Genomic DNA, 21,373 nt, shown 5'->3' on the forward strand with positions numbered 1-21,373 from the left:
TATTTAATACCTGACCATTTTGTCATATAGGCAAATAGTATTGTACGATATTGCCATTCCGTCCTTCGTAATTTATCAAATGTTATTATTTCAATGAGCATGTATGCCAGGGTTTTAACTAAAGGGAAACTCATTCAGCTGCATTGTCAGAAATGGGAGATGGTGTAGGTTATTCACTTCTGAATGTAATACCAATTCAGATGAAATAGGTACAGTGCTAACACATTAATGTAATCAGTGTTTGGTTAGCATTTTTTCCTGAGGCATGTAAACGTCTAGCAATCAGAAAGAAAAACAGAAGGATAATTTACAAAAAAAGACTCTCATCTCATAAGCAATGAGCAAGGCAGCTCTCTAAATATGAAGCTATAACACACCAATTAAAGGCAAAGTAAGTAGTATTTGTTGTAAAATAAAATCAAATGCTTCTGCACTTACAATAATGACATAACTCTGATGATTTTATAAATCAAAAACATTATTCTCCATTGTTGTCTGCACTTGATGCTGTACTTTGCTCCTCTGTTTTTAGACATTTGTTTGTCTGGACCTTCTAAATGCTCAACAAATACAATAAAAAACCACCTCAAACAAAGCATTAACATGCATAGAAATCATAGGAACAATTGCCAACTATTGTCCTTCTGATATAAGTCATTATTGTAGGTCTAGAAGCATTTCAATTTTTTTTTTCACGACACAAACAACTGACCACGCCTTTAAAAGAGACATGAGAAACTGAAGGGGTTGCCAGATCCACAGCCAAATCCCCCATTCCCATCACCCCTCACCCAACCGCCCCCCCCCCCCCCCCAAACAACCACCCGCAGCCCCTATAGCCAGGGTAGGCCGGCCTAGTCAAGTGCCTGGGCAGCGACCTGGTAAGCTTAAGCCAACCAGCAGGACGCTGGTGCCAGCAGCAAAAATATGTCTCCTCTCCTCTCCTTTCCTCTCCTCAGGGTGGAGTGTATGTGTGCGTGTGGGCAGTTGCGCCCTGCCGCCGCTCTCAGAGGATGGTGCAGAAGAACTTCTTCTCCCGGAAGGGGTTCTCCGAGGCCGGCACGGGCACGATGAGAGGGTCCTCCCGTATGTGCGCGTCACAGTAGGCCATCAGGTCCGCCGCCGCTTTGGACACCTACACACCAGCACACAGGCAAGGAGATGGCAGTGAGGCTGTGTGTGTGTGTGTGTGTGTGTGTGTGTGTGTGTGTGTGTGTGTGCATGTGTGTGTGTGTGTGTTAGTATTTGTGTGGGACACTTTGGGATGTTTTTTCACTCCAGTTAGGATGATTGATGCAACACGGGTCAACTTTTCGAGCTATGTTGCCGGGTAATCACATGGCTGGTTCCTAGTGTTCTGATTGGATCATCCCAATAATTAAATTCTTAATTAAAATTTTCCCAGATAATATTTAGTTGCCCTATATGAATGGGAAAACACTCAGACAACATCACTCAGCTCAAACTGCCTAGAAACATTGCTGAAAAAGCTGACCTGTGTATCCAAGCAGATTTTTATCCAAGGCAATACAAAGCTAGATTAGCATGGCCATAACCGCACTCGCTTTGTAAGACAAACTGACTTGTGGTCGTCAGTAAATACCCCAAGGTTAACACAACGACGCTGAAAGACTAGCCATTTTCTCAGTGCGTACATGCCTCTCATACGAGAAGAACCGTATTTGCAATGATGCCTTAAATATAATAACAGCCTGCATTGGCTGTTTTGCGTTTGAAAGTATTCAGCTCCACTTTGGGTGTTTACACCTTAGTAGTGGATAAGATTACGAGGAATGGGAGGCTTGATGATTGGGTATGGGTGTAACGCTGCCCACAGCTCCTGGCACAACGAGCAGAGCTGGTGCTTGAGCCCTGTAGGATAGGCACAGTCTGATAACCACTCTAAACACAGTAATTAGGACAACCATCTCCTTCCCAGACATAGGCAAACACACACACACACACACACACACACACACACACACACACACACACACACCACAAGATAAAGACACACATTACAGACTGAACGACACAGAAACACAAATTGACAATCACCCCCCTGTGGATATAGACACACACACACACACACACACACACACACACACACATTTCTATAAATTCACACAGTGAGAAAGAAAGACAGAGAGAGAGAAAGAAAACAAGAGAGTCACAGTGTTTATTCATTTCCCTTAAAAATGAAAATGAATTCAACTTTACGTAAAACTTGTGTTTTGTCCTCAATGTTCAATGTTGTTTTCTGTGCCTCCGGAAATGCCTTTGGAAAGCACATGTTCATTTCTGCAGGGTCTATAGGCCTATGAATATAAATCACTATGTTTGGTTTCAATATTGCTTACATGTTTACTGTGTATTTCAACTTCTCTCTGACTTTCACTCTTGTATGGAAATATACATAGAAGCCCATGAAAGAAAGAAGATCTTTGGGTTTTGAGCAACAGTGTGTATGGTATATCCAAAATGTCATATTATGACAGAAGTGTTTATAATGTGAGGCGAATGTTTGCTTTAGAAATGTGTTGATGACATTTTGAATGTTGTTTCATTTTGCTGGTGATTTGAGGCATTTTGCATTTTGTGGGTTTTGTGTGTAGAGTTTTGAAAATGTGTGTCAACAGTTATAAAAAAACTGTAAAACACCGACCTTCACTCCAGCTCTCACGTCACAGTTCTACCTCAGCACTCACACAAGCAAGCACATCAATCATTCAGTGATTCAGTTACACAGTTCAGGAAGGACCACCCATGACCCCCCGCCCGGCTTTCCTATACTCACATACACACACTCAACATGAACTAACACACACACACACACACCCGACTAACGCACACAAACACACGACTAACACACACACACACACACACACATATCCTCCTCACACACATTGGTGTCACACCCATACCCCCTGGTCTACACACACCAGGGTCACTTTCCCTACCCAGACCCCTGGAGAGGGCATAGCAGACCCTTCCCCCCTCTTCGCTGAAATAGCAACAGTGAAACTTTGACATCTTACCTATTTTTAAGATGTAAGTCTAGCTTTTTACTTACAATTACTGTAATTCCTTCTAAATGATCCAATTGTATTTATTGATATTGTTTTATTGTTATAACTAATTTTCAGATTTCCAAGAACTATGAGGTACCTTATTGATGACTATACTATATACAACACAATTTTGCAGCTACTTCCCATGTTACAATACAATATAATAATTGAAAAAAAATACATTACGTATAAAACTGAATGTGTATCTCAATCGATGATAATTAACCTTAATAAAGAACATTGTGCAATGATGAAGGAATATCATGAATAATACATATACCCTGAGTATGAACTGAAATTACACACACACACGTGTGTGTGCGTACAGTATGTGTGTGCAATTGTGTATGTGTGTGTATGCATGTGTGTGTGTGTGTGTGTGTGTGTGTGGGGGGGCGGGGGTGCACAAAAAGTACAAGGGCGGGCAGCGTGGATGTGACATAGTGCTGACATCATGCTTGCCGCGCCTGAGCCACTGGTTGCAGTGGGAGTTGCAGTGGGAGTTGCAGCGGGTGCACAGTTGGTGTCGTGCCCTCAGCACAAGCGGTTAGCAGTAGCTTCAATGCTCACTCAAGCAGCCCCAGCCCCAGCCCTGCCCGGCCTCTCCGGCAAATCAAGATAAACTAGTGCACGCAAACAGACAAGGACAACACACAGACGGACAGAGAGAAAAAAACACTGAGGGAGGAGGAAGATGAGGATGATGAGGAGGAGGTATTCTAGGTTCTGTGCTCTATAAATGCACACAGACAGTCTTAGTTTTTTTTTTAAAAATCATGAATTATGGATAACACAGTGCACAGCATTGGTGCTTCATATTAATTAATCAATTATTCATTCTGTTAACAGTGGTCCGTTTGGCTGATTGAAAAATAGCCTGTCCATTCGTTCCGCACTTTGAGTAGAGCATGTGGCAGTATGCTGGGCACGTTTAGCCACGCTCAGTAAGAAAGGCACAATATATTTTCAGGCTCATGCATGGGCATGCGGGGTGATTTAGTGGGGATTACTGTAGTTTTGTCCATGGATGAGGACAGCCTGCTGGTCTGGCTGGATGTGGCCCAGCCAAGGCTGCCAAGGCAGGGGGAGTTTAGGCAGAGGCTTGCCCAGTGAAGAGGGACCAGAAGCAGCTGCACACGAGACGAGTCTGGGGCTCTGGATGTGTGTGTGTGTGTGTGTGTGTGTGGATGGGGGGGGGGCAGATTGTGCCAGCTGGCCCCCTTGGGTACTGATGACCCACTCCACACACGACACACCACACCATACACACATGACACACACACACACACACTCACACACACATACACACACTACAGAGGCTTATGACTCCCAGTGGCTGCTCACTCAACCCTGTTTTGTCCATCACTCGTGCCCCAGGGCCTCGTCAGAAGGGAGACACACCCAGGCTTTGATGTGTAATGAGGGAGAGAGGGCATGGCTGCCAACAGTGAAATAAAAAATAAAAACAAAGTGAAATATAAATCAAATGAAGTGAAATTAATCTCTCTTTAAATGTCTTTTGGCATTCATTACTACTTGATCTGTACTCTCTCCAAATGTCATAATCTTCAGTAAGAATATAGAATCCACAGAATCCACACAGGCTACATCCTTGCACAACTTAAGCGTGAAACATGAATAAAAAAGACAGGGTCCATTTCTCCAAAACACAGAGTCAATGTGCTTTTATGCCTGGAAAGTAAAAATGACCCTCACAAGAAAAGTGAGTAATTTTAAAGGGCTCAAGGAGAAATGAAGAGAAATCAGATCTTCCGTTCCCAATTAATTCATCCAACAGTGTAAACAGGGAACTGTCACCATCAGGTATTATAAGACTCCTCTGTTGCAACGTGAGTTGCAATAACTTGGCCTGATTCTAACGTACTGCGAATCCCAGTTCAAGCACAACACCCTCCTCCCCCAGCCACCCAGGCACGCACATACACACACACACACACATGCACGCATGCACACACGCACACATGCAGGCAGGCAGGCACGCAGACACGCACACATACTGTACACACACGCACACATAAACACACACAAACACGCACGCACACAAGCACTCACGCAGGCAGGCAGGCACGCACACACACACACACACACACACACACACACACACACACACACACACACACACACACACACACGCATGCACACACGCACACACGCAGGCAGGCAGGCACGCAGACACGCACACATACTGTACACACACGCACACATAAACACACACAAACACGCACGCACACAAGCACTCACGCAGGCAGGCAGGCACGCACACACACACACACACACACACACACACACACACACACACACACACACACACACACACACACACGCACGCCCTCACGCAGGCAGGCATGCACACACACACACGCACACACACACAGAGACTCTGGGGATGAGCACTTGCTCCTGTGGCCCAGGGAGCCGAGGCATGACGGTGGTGTGCCTGCCTGCGCCGGATGTCATCCATCCCTGGCAGAGGCGAGTCGGTGTAATTACAGCACATAAGACCCTGCTGAAGGAGTGGACCACTAATTAGCGCAGATCACCTTGATTGAGGGATTACAGTTTTTCTCGATTGCTTTTACCTGCTTAAGTAAACTGGAACCCACTTGGTCTTCATGACTACTTTCTTTGCACAGCAGAAGTCATCTCTTGCGAATGTGTTCACACATTTTCATTGGGTTCACACATTTCTCACACCCTTTTGCAAAACAGTTAGCACAGATGTCATTCAAAAGCCCCAAACTCTATTGGTTTTCCCATGCTAAACAAAAGGAAAACATCTTTTCACAGTTGGTATAGATTCCTTGCATAAGTCTAAATCTCTGATACACCTGTGTGAAACTCCTTTGCACAATTCTTCAATCAGCAATCATTCATTATACATAAGAGATGTCTGTTTTGTGTAGCTATTTGCAAGTATGGATGTAATGCACATTTAGACAAAGTACTGTACTGTATTGCCTATTTGGTGGAGAAAACAGTACAAAAGGTGTTTACTGTAGGTTTATTTCGATGAAAGTTGTAGTTCAATGAAATTTACAGTATCTTGCTAGGTGTTTGCTGTATGTCTTACATGTCAATGACAGTTACATCTTGGGAGGAATTAATAAATTATTTTTTTACAGTATTCAGTAAATTTTGTCTTTTCACAGTTTTTTTCTGATACCAGAAAAATGACTAAGTAATGGAACAGACATAGCCAAAATGCTCATTTTGAGAACTAGATTTTGCATTTTGTTGTCAAGTGTGTAATGATTGATTAAAGAGTGTTTTTGAATTGGCAACAAGTTGTAGTGTTTGAAGGCAAGATTTGCTTTTGCTGCATGTTTTAAGTGTTTTGAGAAAGTGTTTGCAAGCAAAATGTGTCATTTTGTGACACGGGTGTTAACTGTTTTGAGAATGTGTTGTCAGAGTTGACACAGGTATCAAAACGATCGAGAAAAACTGTAATGAGATCACTCAGTCTGTGAGCTAGCCAGCCAGTCGTGGCTTCTCTCATCTCCTAGTCTCTTCTCCACGCTGCTGTGGTCATCCGCCCCATGCCTCAGGAGAACTCCCCTAATTAGATTAGGAAGAAGGGTGGTGGTTCCTGTGCTATGCCAACCCCCCCACACACACTCCTCCCCACCCTTTCAACCCCCCCCCTTCTCTCTGAGGGAATGAGGTTTGTTGTGGTGGCACATTAGCAGAGAGCTGGAGCTGGAGCCTGGATGAGGCCGGATGGAGGCGTTGTCCCTGAACTGCTGCCCACGGATGAGGTCAGATTCCTGGGTGAGAATGACTTCAGCTCCCCCTGCAAGCTCACAGGGATTAAGCACCAAAAAAAGCTGTGTGTACTAACCCCCCCCCCCCCCCCCCCCACCCCCAACACACACACACACACACATACATACATACAGACACACACACACACACACACACACACACACACACACACACAAACACACACACACACACACACACACACACACATACATACACACACACACACACACACACACACACATACATACATACAGACACACACACACACACACACACACACACACACACACACACACAAACACACACACATACACACACACATACACACACACACACACACACACACACACACACACACCCTTGCTAAAACTGACTGGAACTTTCACTTTCATTCAGCCTCAAGAGAGACAGACAAAAAGAGACAGAAAGAGAGACAGAGAGGGAGGGAGAGAGGGAGGGAGAGGGTGAGAGAGGATCAAGTGAGGGGGCAGTCTGTGTGTGTGTGTGTGTGTGTCAGACAGAGAAAAAAAAGAGAGAGAGAGTTGGGGGGGGGGGGGTCCAGAGATGTAGAAGAGGTGGTGAGAGATGCAGTAATGGCGAGATGAAGACTGGAGAGGAGAGAAAGAGAGAGAGGAGAAGGAGAAGGAGAAGAGGGAGAGATCTATGCTCTGTAGACAAGGGCTGGGGATGAAAACAGGCTTTGTGCGCGGTGGGCGTCTGTGACAAGGGCTGCTAGGCCTGCAGGACAGCTCATAAAGCCCAGCACACAGTGGCCGGCGCTGGGGGGCAGAGCGCTCCCACACCACACGAGAGCCACACCGGGTCAGATGATTGCTGCCGCGTCGGGAACGCTGTCTCGAGGACGCTCATCAGACACGCAGAATAGCCACGTCCAGAGGCAAGACTTTTACACAAACCTGACTCTCTCTCTCTCTCTCTCTCAATATATATATATATATATATCTCTTCCACTCTCTCTCTATCTCTTCCACTCTCTCTCTCTATCCCCACCTTAGTCTTGTTCTTCCTCCAAAAAGACAGGAAGAAGAGATGTGTGTTGTGAGGACTTCCACACTCCCCAGTTTAAAAAAAAAAAAAACAAAAAAACCGAATAAAATAACATAAAATAAAATCACAATAAGCCGAGGCAGGCGAGATCAAATGAAGCGCGCCTCCTGGCCCTGTCTTCACTCGCCGCGCTCAGCACATTTCAGCTATTACAAAGACAATCACCACATAAAACGCGCCGCTATCGAGTGACAATGGCATTCATCTACACGTCTCAGTGGGGGGAGAGCCAGATGAAAAAGTGCAAGTCAAGAAGGAGAGGGGGGGTGGAGGGGGTCTGATTTCTTTCGGGGAAATGTCTACCGTCTGCAAAACGATCTTATGCCCCATCTGCGAGGGAGATTAAAAATAGAGGGAGTGGTGGAGTGGAGAAATCTCTCTAGCATAGCCACCCCCCCCCCTCTCTGTCTTCCACTCTGTTTCTCTCTTCTACTCTGTTTCTCTCTTCTACTCTGTTTCTCTCTTCCACTCTGTTTCTCTCTTCTGCTGTCACTCTCTTTGTCTTTCTCCTCCTCTCTCTCTCTCTCTCTCTCTGTCTCTCTCTCTCTCTCTCTCTCTGTCTCTCTCTCTCTCTCTCTCTCTGTCCCTCATCTCCCCTCCGAGGTCCAGTCCAGCCCAGCTGTGCCCCTGCCCAGTGCTCTGCTGCGGGTGCCTTGAGCGGCTCCATTAAGAGCAGCCAGGGCTTGCTGCTGCTCATGCTGGCCATGTTGGCTGATGTGCAGTCTCTGTCTGTCTGGGGGTGATGCTCAGTCTCTGACCTGCTCTTTTCATGGCCACGTCAGTTCACACCAGCTGTGCGAGACATGAACTGAAATAAAACACCCTCATTTATGGACAATGGGTAGGCCTATATTGTCACAGCGATCAAATACATTTGGTGATTATTTAGATAGTATGTCTGTGAGTTTATAATGTGTTTTTTTCTTTTACTCTGATAAGCATATCATAAAACGGTTATATAAAAGTTCTTGGGAACCATGCTGATGCACAGCATCATAGGGCAGTATGTGGCGGCATCTATACACTGTAGGGCAGTAAAAGGGCAGTATGAGGTGGCATCTAAACAGCATAGGGCAGTAAAAGGGCAGTATGTGGTGGCATCTATACACTGTAGTGCAGTAAAAGGGCAGTATGAGGTGGCATCTAAACACCATAGGGCAGTAAAAGGGCAGTATGTGGCGGCATATATACACCATAGGGCAGTAAAAGGGCAGTATGAGGTGGCATCTATACACCATAGGGCAATAGACAGAAAGTGCCAGCCCAAGGACCGTATGCGGAAGAATCTACACACGTACCTTTATCCTATCCATGCAGGCCTCCATCTTGAGCTGCTCCACAGCTTTCCTGGCCTGAGAGATACTGGCTGTGCTGTTGTTGGCCATGCTGTCCTTCATGGTCGTTTCCTGCAAGTCGTGAGGAACACAAACAAATGATCCTTTGAGCATGAAGAGGACAGTAAATGAGCACATTCATAAAGTGTTCTCTTCTGCTTCCAGAGCATTCTGCGTTTTTATGCCTCAAATCTACCTCATGACCACAGGGAGATGGACAGAGAAGGTCTTCAGAGAAGGTGTTTGGGCTTGGCAGGGGCACTGCTAGATAATAATAATAATAATAATAATAATATGTTTATTTTATATAGCGCCTTTCTCAAACCCAAGGTCGCCCAAGGAAACACAATAACAAACAAACAAAACAATACAACAAAGACAAGTTATCTGTATGGAGCTATGTGTTGGGTGTGGAGGAGAAGTGATCATTACAGTTTTTCTCAGTCGCTTTGGTGCTTTTCTCACATCACTATTAACATTTGCACAGCAGTTAGTGCAATTCTCAAAACAATTAGTGCAAACTGCAAAACCTAGTGAATGACCTGCAAAAGCACGTCACTTGCTCAAAATGGATAGTCCATTCCTCAAAAGCAGGTATTCATGTCAATGAAACTGTCAGTGTCATCAAAATGAGAAGTCTTGACACCATCGTTTATGAACAAGATAGTCAAATGGCTTTGTCATGTTTTCATTATGACAGTTCTCTCAGTGTTTTCCAATGCAAAAAAGGTCAGAACTCGGTGACACTACCTGAACATGCTCAAGACAGCACTATACAGTACTTGTACAGCCATTTGAAAACTACAGTAAAGTTACACATTGCTGTAGTTAGGTGAGTGAGTACAAGACACTGAATACGTACATTTTTACTGTATGCTCTTTGCAATTCTACAGCATTGTGACAGAATTTGATAACTAGTTCAACAATTTTGTATGTAATGACTCAAGCAATGAAATGAAGACTATTAGTTTTATTGGGAACTACTATTCAGCATTCATAAGTATAGTTCATTTTGACTGACATGACATAAGCAAATGATAATGTTAAAAAACAGCAGAGAATTGTATGAAAGCAACTGATACATGTCCAAAAGTATTTGCAATTTGTTCAGAGGAAGGAGAAATTGCTACTATGATGTGCACAAATGACTAAATGTTGTGGAGGTTGAACTAATAGTTATGAGAATTTTCATTCTGATCTGAAAAAAGCACCAAAGCGACTGAGAAAAACTGTAAACAGAAAGGTCTTGAGATGTGCTTTGAAGAAAGGAAGAGAAGGACAGGCACGAAGAGGTTGGGGGAGGGAGTTCCAGAGTTTGGGGGCCAAGGCACTGAAAGACCTGCCACCCAGGGTGGAGAGTCTGGAGCGGGGGATAGCCAGGAGGTTTTGGTCAGAGGATCTGAGTGAGCGGGAAGGAGTGTAAGGGGTCAGGAGGTCGCAGATGTAGGGGGGAGTAAGGTTGTGGAGGGCTTTGAAAGTGAGTAGTAGTACTTTGTATTTGATCCGGGACGGAACTGATAGCCAATGGAGTTGATGGAGAATGGGGGTGATGTGTGCTGATCGTCTGGTATGGGTGAGGAGCCTGGCTGCAGAGTTTTGAATATATTGTAGTCTTTGAAGGGTTTTAGTGGGGAGACCAAGGAAAAGTGAGTTGTAGTAATCTAAACGGGACATAATGAAAGAGTGAACCAAAGTCTGTGCATCACTAGCAGAGAGGAAGGGTCGGAGGCGGGCAATGTTACGGAGGTGAAAAAAAGCAGTCTTAGTGAGTGACAGTGTCACAGAGTGGACAGGTGAGCCATCAATGTTGAGAGTGAGACGGGGAGATTTGGTGAGGATGCTTTTAGGGCCAATCAGCAGAATTTCGGTTTTGTCTGTGTTGAGCTTGAAAAATTGTTTTGCATCCATAATTTTAAGTCAGAGAGGCAGTCAGTGAGGGAGCATGGTTATAATATGGATATAATATGGGTCCTATGACAGACAATGATTCTGGGCCCCCCGATAAAATATAGTATTATTGGGGGGGGTTCTCTGGGGGCCCCCTGTCAGTGCTGGGCCCTTAGAATCGTCCCAACCCCCGTCCCCTCTAGCGGCGCCCCTGGGGCTTGGTAGTGTTGGCTGCTGTGTGAAGGTGTTGGGGCTTGGTAGTGTTGGCTGTTGTGTGAAGGTGTTGGGGCTTGGTAGTGTTGGGTGTTGTGTGAAGGTGTTGGGGCTTGGTAGTGTTGGTTGTTGTGTGAAGGTGTTGGGGCTTGGTTAGTGTTGGCTGTTGTGTGAAGGTGTTGGGGCTTGGTTAGTGTTGGCTGTTGTGTGAAGGTGTTGGGGCTTGGTAGTGTTGGTTGTTGTGTGAAGGTGTTGGGGCTTGGTAGTGTTGGCTGTTGTGTGAAGGTGTTGGGGCTTGGTAGTGTTGGCTGCTGTGTGAAGGTGTTGGGGCTTGGTAGTGTTGGCTGTTGTGTGAAGGTGTTGGGGCTTGGTAGTGTTGGGTGTTGTGTGAAGGTGTTGGGGCTTGGTAGTGTTGGCTGTTGTGTGAAGGTGTTGGGGCTTGGTAGTGTTGGGTGTTGTGTGAAGGTGTTGGGGCTTGGTAGTATTGGCTGTTGTGTGAAGGTGTTGGGGCCCGGTGTCTAGTTCAAGGACACTTCGACACACAGTTAACCAGACTCTCACCAGGAACCACCGATTGCACCACGCAATATGAGCAGTAATAGAGAACTGTCCATCATTGTACATATTGTAACATAAATCATCACATAAGCTGCATAGCACTCACTTTTCTCAGATTTTGTGTACCATGCACAAGGCCAAAGAAGTTGCATATTAGGCTGACTCTAAACCTGTACCTTTCTTTTGTCGTCTGTATTTGGACAAACCATTTAGAACATCCAAGACAGCACAGTAAAATGTGCTAGAAAACAAATTAGTGAACAAAATTAGAACTCCTATGTTGACACACTCGGCTATCCATGGCCATGTTTGGCTTTTCTTACAGGGGGTATTTGGAGGCATTTACGCTAAGCCTTGCTGTGTTTAGAGCTGCAATATTTCTCTGTGCTGCACATCTGTGGGACAGGCCGAGTTCAAAAAGTCTTCACTGTGGTGTTTAGCACAGGAAAGGACAATAAGCATTTTAGGACGGAATCACTGATCAACAAGGCTGAATAATTCTTCCATTATAGTTACAATAGAAACTGTTTCTGTCACTTCACTAGCCAAAAGACTGAACAAAGCTGAACACAAGCATGGGAACAGACAGCTCCCAACATAATAAACTGTGTGTCCTTTTAACCTGAGACAACAGACACCAAGTTTAAGACCGAGATAGTGTGGTAAAAAATTAAACTCCACAAAATTGCCTCTCCCATGGAAAATCACTCTGAAAATTCCTTTTGTTTGTTGCTCTCTTCATGAAATGTCTAAAGCAAACAGGTAACAAGGGAAACACATGGGGGAAAACAGGTGTAGGGAACTCATCAAACCATGGTGAGCAGGTCATTTTAGAGTCAAGGGGTATAGGAAGGGGTGTAGTGGTAAAAAAAAGGTGGGTAAACTATTAACTCTCTGATCACGGTAAGGTGGACTGGTATCATATTTTTCAAAAAGGCATTCAGCACATGTTTTAATGATGGTTGAGGTTGTTGTCCAATGTTTATAACAATACCAGTGGTATTAAATGGTTCCTAAAGTTTCGATGACTGTACATATTGCGAATGTGGATACAGTGTGATTTTTGAATGTTATAGGTTGCAATTGAATAAACTCTTTTGAGAGGTGGGTAACCTCTAATAAGAGGCGGATAAACTCTATTTCTGAAATTTCAGAGGTGGATAAAGTGAGTTTACTGCGTTTAGCCTCCACTACAGCCCTGGGTCTAGGTTTATTACCTGGTATAATACTATTACATAACAGTATAATCAATCAATCCTATTAACATGTTCCCAGAATTTACATATAAACCAACTTGCTAATAGCTACATACAAATGTAGTCAAACCATTCAATTAGAGTGGGATGTGGTTGATTTATAGAATTTAAATATTTAAAGCTTTCAGAGTACTGAAGACTTGTCGTAGCCTCACTGACAATAAACCCCGTCTCCCTTGGTTACATCGGTAATTCTTCCTTGTTGTTAAAATTGAATTATGGTCCATTAAATCGGTTGCTCATCAGACCTAATATATTGGCCTACATTATGAATTTGGAAAAGCATATATTACGCATAGTCTATACGATATAAATTGGCATGATATGCTGGCCAACAGGCCACTCCGTCTGTAGCTAAAATCTAATACATGTCCCACCCAGGCCTCCCCTCGTAGCATCGTTCAAAGCAGCCTAGTAAATGCTTGTCCACTCGTCTAAAATAGCCTTTACACAGAACCGTTCAGTCAGAGATATCATTCAGGGAGGTTTCTGTCGAACGTTTTGGCACAATGAGAGCGCATGCTTGGATAGAACCCAAACCCGTTGGGCTGGGTTAGCCCTGGTAAGAATGGCACATGGTGTATATAGGCTACTATTTACAGGTGAAACCAAGACCTGAATGAATTACTTGCAAACTAGAAAATACTGGTTTGAGCTGTGATCGCAGTTACATTACTGGGCACAGTCCATATAGTGTGTTGCAAGTTCATTGCAACAGTAACCATCCATGTAAAAAAAAAATGATCCAATTCCTTGCTTCATTGTGAAAGTAGCAACAAGCAGGAAATCAGCTATTATTTGTCAGGGAATAACAGCTCATGTAAGGAGCTTAGGATTGCATCTATACGTTTTTATTATTTTAAACGTTACAGAGCTTGTAGGCTGTATGTTTATGGAAGGAGAAATGTCCCTCAATAATTAAAATGAACCTGTATAATGATAACGACTAGGCGGTCACACACGCCCATTTAATTGCTAAACAACATACGAATAACAGACACATAAACCTACCTGAAGAGTGCAAATGATTAGGCTGTGTGGTTTTTAGAAACCAGGGTTGACTCCACCCTACAAAAGGTAGTCAAATTAGAATTCAGAAGGAGGAAAACCCCGCAGCTGCTCCGGCTCTGCCCGGTCTCCGTGTAAACCAGAATATTGATGACACCGAGGATTCTTTCACCGCGCGCAGAGCCGAGTCTTTCCCCAGTTTACGTTGTACATCTACGCATAGTCCCCTCAATTCTGAAACAGTCGAGATGTGCCCCCCCTACGGCTCACCGTCGACAGACCTGAAGAAAACGCGGGTGCCAAATGTGGGAGACCTCACTGTGACGCGGAAAATACAGTGCAAGATGGTACAGACATCAAGGGACAACCCCTATTCCCCCACCTGGTACTACTGTATTTATGACAAAAGGCGAAGAGCGCGCGTTTCATCTGCCTATGGGCTTGGACGCCTGCTTCTGTGGTTTACTAGAAGGCGAAAATGGCATCCGCCGCATTTGCAATTGGCGTTATGGCAGTCGTGCGCTTCTGGGACGTAGAAAGGCTTCCCTGCTTGATTTTACATCACTGTTGACATCACTGGGTCTCCCAGTTGGTCCATCGCGAAGAAGGAGCGGCGAGCTGGCTAACAATATTGTGGTCAACCTTATTGCCAGAAGCGCTGTTAATGTTCTGTACACAATTGTTTATTTATTTAATTAATTAAGCGTTGAAATCGTAAGTGTATGTTAGCTATGTTTAGGTGTGTCCGGTAATACATCATAGGATGTCTCACCGTTGACTACAGAAACCGGACCATTGATCCCATCCAGCGGATTTCGAGGTGTTTAGCTGCTCTTGTAGGAAGTCATCATCTCTGTCTAGAACAAACTACATCATGGGCTAGGCCTAATATTCATATTGAAGAGGACCAAGAAATAGTTGGTCCTACATTTGGCTCCATAGGTCAATGGTAATAAAACACAAACCACAGCATGTCTTAAATATTCATATTTATATATATATTTATATTATATGCTGATAACTTCTGTCCGTTCATAGATACAAAATATAAGAAATACATGTCCCGTTCAGGCTTCCCCCTCTCTAGAACAATCAGGGTAGGAGGAAAGTGGTCCATACGTCTTTCTTGGAAACGCGAGGACCACTCAGTTTCTATACATATCAAAGGATCTTAAATTACGTAAAGCTCTATCAGTCAAACAAACATAAAAAAAGGAAAACAAAAGAACAAACCCTTTGTGAGTTCTTTAGCCGTAAAACGAAAAAAATTTCGTCCTCCTTTCACACGTAATCCTAACAGATTTACACAACGTCTCACCCAGTGGCATTCTACAACACATCTCAGATAATGCAAAGAGTCATACAATCATGCATCTGACACGGTACACGTACGATAAAAAGCTGGACTATGTAACAGGGCAGAAAGAAAGTGTGCGTTAACACAAGGAAAATAAAGCACAAGACAGATGCATACATTGTAAACATAAGGCGCTATCCCTATTCGAATGCTATGGAAGAGCCGACATGACTGGTTCATATTTCAGTAGATTTGGGCAAAGCTTTAGAATGGGTTAAATTACCTCACTTAACATAACCAAAAACGCAAAGAAGTGGGATCAAAAAACAAAACAAAGGTAGTGAACTCTTCATGAGGACAATGAAATAACTTCCCTTTCTGCAAACATGATTTGCAACACCACTGAAATGTTACCCAAAATAAATGTTCTTGGTATTTTTTTTCTTTAAAAGGCTGTCAGTAACAAACATTCAGCAAGGCAAAGACAAAACAATTCAACACTCCTTGAAGTCGGTCATGCTGGTAGAAAACAACCACCTTTTAGCTGATCATGGCTTAGAATGTCTTCATTTTTATAGTGCTCAGTTTAATTCTACTTCTACGAGTTCAGACCTCCAACAGCCAAACTAAGTTGGAATTGGAACCAGGAACTGTAAGGAGACCCTGTGCGTTTCACCCAAAGGCCTTTCCATGCTGGGGCTCTGATGGCCGACAGCAATCTCAGTACAAGAGTAAACCTTCCTGACTTTTAAGACACAATATCTCATTTTAGTTAGGTATATTACAATCCAATACTATGACAATTTTTTGGATGCAACCAAAATACAACTAAACAAGCAAACTGGAAGGCTCAGACACTAACTTGTTAAATAATGAAAATAAAATTAAGTTTCTCATATGTAAATGTGATAGAACTTTAGATTAAGACAGGTGGTCCACATAATGGAGAGCTACAGTACACACACACACACACACACACACACACACACACACACATATTCTCAGGACACTCCGATTCTGTCCTCTCTGCAGTAACCACTGGACCCACAGCACTTGATTACAATGAGACCGTTTTGTCCAAATTAAAGTATGGACTGGGTCAAAACACAAAGAACATTTAGATCAGGAGGAGCACAAGACCTTGAAAAAAAACTTTCTTAAAATATTGTGATGTGTTTTTACACAATGCATGGGTCTAAGTACCATGCACAGATTTGTCTGACTTTTGCAACACCACATAAGGGGATATTTTAATTGTACTACTCTCTCTCTGCATGCATGCATGTATGTATGTATGTATGTATGTATGTATGTATGTATGTATGTATGTATGTATGTATGTATGTATGTATGTATGTATGTATGTATGTATGTATGTGTGTGGCTGTGTTTGCATCGGGGTGCCCGCAACAAGGCTGAGCTCCTACATGATGAATATACAGCATCATCTGAAAAACTACCAAATCTCTGGGATTAACTCCCCTTAGCAGCCTCCCTATGAATGGGATCTTCCGTCGGCAGTGGCCTGTAAGCCTCACACAGAAGGAATGTGTGTGTGTGTGTGTGTGTGTGAAGGGCTGCTAGCGCTCAAGTTAATTCATTACCCAGAGCTAAACCAGCTTCCTCCCTCTCCCTCTTTCTTCCGCCCGCCTTCCCACTCTCCCTCTATCTTTCCCTCCCTCTCTTTCTCCCTCTCTCTCCCTCTTCCTCCTTCTCTCTCTTCATTAATGCACTGGTGAGGGCAGGGCCTCTGCTAATGCAGTTAGAGAAATGAGAGGCGAGCCAAGAATGATCCTCCGAGCTGTTTAAGACACAGGACTCTGATACAAAGGAGAGTGATGAGCTGCAGGATTCACCTCCAACATTACTGACGGCTCCAGACAGATGGCTCTGTTCTCTGCGTGTGTGTGTGTGTGTGTGTGTGTGTGTGTTGAGGGAAAGGTATCCTGAAATCAAAATAACTCAAAAATTATTACTCAAAATAACATTCTCATTTACCCATAAATAGCTCAGTCTCACTCACAAATACAAAAGAGGAAAAATAAAATAAGAAAGCTGGACTAGGCTGGTGCCAACAACAGTCATAGGAGCTCTCTACGTCTCCACTCTTCTCTCCTCTTTCCTTCTCCGCCTTTCAGCCTGGAGGTCTCTCAGTGACATGCGGACTAGTGTGGGAAACAGCCGTAGGACTGGAGGCTTTAGTGTTGAGCACTGGGGTCGGGTGGAGGGTTGGAGGGCTTAAGCAGCTGGGCGGAGCTCTGGCAGCAGGCAAGAAAGGTGCAGTGACAGCAGGGGGCTGAGCTTCAGCCAGGACTGGGATGGTTGAGGTGGGGTGGGGTTGGGTGGGGTTGGGTGGGGTTGGCACAGACGAACCACATCTGCCAGCAGGGGGCAGACAGGTGGCGCTGTTCACCCCTTTTGGTCTGGCCCACCCAGCCTGGTCAGAAACTAGCAGCTTTCACGACAGTAGTCAGGAGTTCTTCACCACCACATCGGAGACAGTTCAACAGACCACAAAAAGAAAACAAAACAAAACAAACAGCAATAAAACAAAAACACAAATACTGGAAACAGATTAAAAACAACACTGCAAACTACCAATACAATAGTGACAAACAAGTCACAAACCAATACATCTGGCAAACTCTGGCAAACAAAACACAACTCCCCTCAAAGGAAACTTTACAAAGCGTGTCAGGAAAGGCCTCTGTTTATCTTGCTCTGGGATTGCCCAGAGGCCATATTTTTATATATATATATATATATATATATTAGTATATGTACATCACACTATGTTCAATATGGTGGCTGCGTTTAGCTCAGCAGTCCCTTGTTTGGTGTTGTGTTCCGTCGTGTTTGGTTGTTGATATTGGGGGCCTGGTGCATGCTGGCACGTTCCCTGTCTGGGGCAGCGAAGGGCAACAGATGAAGTGTGTGTCGGGGTGTCGAGGTCATTCAGGGTCCCCCTGAGAGGCGGACGGGATGAGACAGGGTGCATGATGGGATAGGATAGGATGGGCGGGGCATCTCATCCTGCCGCGTAGCTGCTGAGGAAGGAGTAGAACATAGGCAGCTTCATGCGCTGCTGGTCACGGCGGCACCAGGCGATCACTGTTCCCTCGCTGTTGGCCGTGTACAGGTGATGACCGTCGCACGAGAACGTCAGGCTGGCAGGGCACCATAGTGAGACGGGCAGGACCACATGGAAGAGGAGAGATTAAAATCACATCAGCAACCACTTTAGAACTAAAGAATACTTTCCTTCATGCAATGAATATCATCTAAAGTATTCTAAGTCTCCAAACATTATTAGTACTGTACATACGCATAAGTACAGAAATATAAAAGCATGGAGTTGGAGGGGTAGGATTAAATCAGATTCTAGACCACTCACTGTTCATCATGCACTTTATAGGCAAAATATCTACACACATGGAAAATATTACACCGAAAAGTACAAGATGCATTTATGCTATATCACCTTCTAATGTTCACACTTACAGTTGTCCCCAGAATTATTGCCACCTCTGCTAAAGTTGACTAAAAAGAGGAATATAAAATCATCTTTTGGAAATTGATCTTAATGCCTTAAGTAAAAAAATGAGGGAATATCCAACCTTTAAAGACGCCAATTTTCTTTGTAAATGAATAATGTATCATAAATAAATAAATGTTCTTCCTTAAAATACAGGGGTCATAAGTATTGGCACCCCTATGTTAAATTCCAGGCAGACGCAGGCAGATTTTTATTTTTAAAGGCCAGTTATTTCATGGATCCAGGACGGACCTCTTTTAGTCAACTTTAGTAGAGGTGCCAATAATTCTGGGGATAACTGTATGTGTGTGAGATTTTGCCAATGTGAATGATGCCAGCAGCTATAACTGTAGCTCATATCTGGCTTCCGATTTGTGTTTGTTTTAGGAACACACCACATGTCTGTGACTCTGATATGTGTGTGCTGAGGAGGATCAGGTGACTGCATCACTGAATGGGGCTGAATGAAAAACATGAAAGGGTAAACACTGATACCTGATGATGGGGTTGTTGGACTTTGGAAAGGTGATTTCTCGCACAGGCTTCAGATCCCACGTGCTCCACAGCCTACGGATGGTGTGTGTGTGTGTGTGTGTGTGTGAGAGAGAGGGACAGAGAGAGAGGAGAGACCAAGAGAGAGAGAGAGAGGCAGAGAGAGAGAAGGGGCAGGGGGCAGAAGATGAGAGAATGAGAAAAAGATACAAAGAGAGATTAGAGAGTAAAGACAAAACATACAAACAGTAAACTATCATACAGCCATACTATAACCCAAAAAGAAAAACAAAACAAATAAGAAACTATCATAAGTCATTTTATTAATCAAAAAAATAATTTGTTTAAAAACAATGCGCATCAAAAAGTTAATGCGACACATGTGATGGAAAAGGACTTATATCGCTGTAACGTTGGTTTTGTCGCGCTAAGTTAATTTGCTCGCCAGAGGTGGATTAACGAGAGTTAATTCAACATTAATGTGATGGAAAAGGGTTGGAGCGATGTAAGTTACTGTGACACCAAGATGTTGTTCACCTCACAATAGTGTACCATTCGTTACCTTTGATACAGTACATTCGCTAGAAGTGTTCCATTCGCTACATATGAATGAGTTAATTTGCTTGAAAATCGTATGGAAAAAGGGCTATATAGCCACACTATAACTAAAAAAACAAAACAATAAACTATCATACAACTATACTATAACACAAACAGCAAAAAAACCATGTGAATATTTTGTCCAGAGTCAAGCTCCTCATATGAGCAGCAGTATAGGCGTCATATCCTGATTCATAACTGGGCACAGCGCCTCACCTGACCACTCCGTTCTGCAGGCCGCCAGCGATGACGTTCACAGACACCCCCTCTGGCTGGTTGGAGAAGGCCACCGAGCAGATGATCTCTCTGCAGTGCACGTGGCCAATCAGATCACCATTCACCGTCCATAGCCGCAGGTCACTACCACCACCCACTGGGGGGAAATCAAACGAGCAAAACAGTTGATTACAAAATAAAACATAAACATAACATTACATTACAACATAAAAACATCTTTGAGCATAATTTAAGGATTACTGAAGACACACACACACACACACACACACACACACACACACACACTATATTCATCTCTAACACAAGACTCTTGTAGATCATTTAAGACAGCAGGGCCAGTTAGGGCAAGCAAAATTCATACAGAGTTTGAAGTCCAAGTGCTTTACAAATTAGCATTTTCACTGGAATAAAGTTTTGCGTTCTGCTGAGTGCCTTTATTTAGTCTTTATGCCATAAATTAACATAAACGATTTAACATAAACTGACACAGAACAAGGTCTAAAGCATTTGAATTCTTTTGGATAGATCCAATAAAGTAAAAAGAGAAAAATGATTTAACACGCTACAATGCTCTTGAGAGCTATATAATAAATTCTCAACTTCTACAGCGTTGTGTATCAATACCAGAGAGACTTTAAGCTGTGATTAGCAATTGTTTTGATGTTGAGCACAGACTAACAATTTTTTTGTTTCTAATTTATAAGCAGAACAGAGATGCACAAAATTATGCATGCATCATTTAAAATCTGAACACTCACACATGCACACGGACCCAGAGCGTACAGTCATAACAACTGCAGTGCTGCAGTATACATAGATTTTGTGTGTAAATAAACATTTTAACAGAAGGGACACTCACCTGAGTCACACACTGTGGCTATATCACCTGTAGTCTCACTGGCGGAAACAGCATTGACAGGGCTTTTGTGACCAGTGAGGCTCTGGACATAACACAGTCTGGAGGAAGGGAGATCGCAACACCATAAACAACAACAATGGGGTCAACAAAAACGTTTACTATTTATAGTTAAAG

At 43.6% G+C, this 21,373-nt stretch overlaps 2 protein-coding genes across 7 annotated transcripts in view; both read right to left on the minus strand.

Annotated features, from left to right (window-relative positions):
• Positions 1 to 844: 844 nt before the first annotated feature.
• Positions 845 to 14,570, minus strand: gng4 (G protein subunit gamma 4). Its single transcript, XM_076286540.1, has 3 exons — positions 14,183 to 14,570; positions 9,221 to 9,328; positions 845 to 1,135 (listed from the first exon to the last, which is right to left on the minus strand). Exons 2-3 carry the CDS (start codon positions 9,317 to 9,319, stop codon positions 1,007 to 1,009), a joined length of 228 nt encoding a protein of 75 aa, XP_076142655.1. The 5' UTR covers positions 9,320 to 9,328; positions 14,183 to 14,570; the 3' UTR covers positions 845 to 1,006.
• Positions 14,571 to 15,151: 581 nt separating this feature from the next.
• Positions 15,152 to 21,373, minus strand: part of lyst (lysosomal trafficking regulator) — a 113,689-nt gene continuing 107,467 nt past the window's right edge. For all 6 annotated transcript variants that reach the window (XM_076285517.1, XM_076285518.1, XM_076285515.1 and 3 more), the window contains 4 exons: positions 21,200 to 21,297; positions 20,320 to 20,476; positions 19,507 to 19,578; positions 15,152 to 18,643 (listed from right to left, as the gene is read on the minus strand). In XM_076285517.1, coding sequence (XP_076141632.1) covers positions 18,505 to 18,643; positions 19,507 to 19,578; positions 20,320 to 20,476; positions 21,200 to 21,297 — 466 coding nt within the window. In that variant the 3' untranslated portion in view covers positions 15,152 to 18,504. The remainder of the gene's footprint in view (positions 18,644 to 19,506; positions 19,579 to 20,319; positions 20,477 to 21,199; positions 21,298 to 21,373) is intronic.

This window comes from Alosa pseudoharengus, unplaced genomic scaffold (assembly GCF_046254945.1).
Source record: "Alosa pseudoharengus isolate Yale_2024_CS ecotype anadromous, Long Island Sound unplaced genomic scaffold, YU_APseudo_1.1 YU_APseudo_1.1_scf_15, whole genome shotgun sequence".
Classification (NCBI taxonomy): domain Eukaryota; kingdom Metazoa; phylum Chordata; class Actinopteri; order Clupeiformes; family Clupeidae; genus Alosa; species Alosa pseudoharengus.

Excerpts from the sequence above, each read along its gene's own strand:
- gng4 (XM_076286540.1), bottom strand. The coding sequence starts at position 9,319 with ATGAAGGACAGCATGGCCAACAACAGCACAGCCAGTATCTCTCAGGCC. Across the intron at positions 1,136-9,220 it reads CCTGCATGGATAGGATAAAG|GTGTCCAAAGCGGCGGCGGA; the intron begins GTACGTGTGTAG and ends GCTGGTGTGTAG.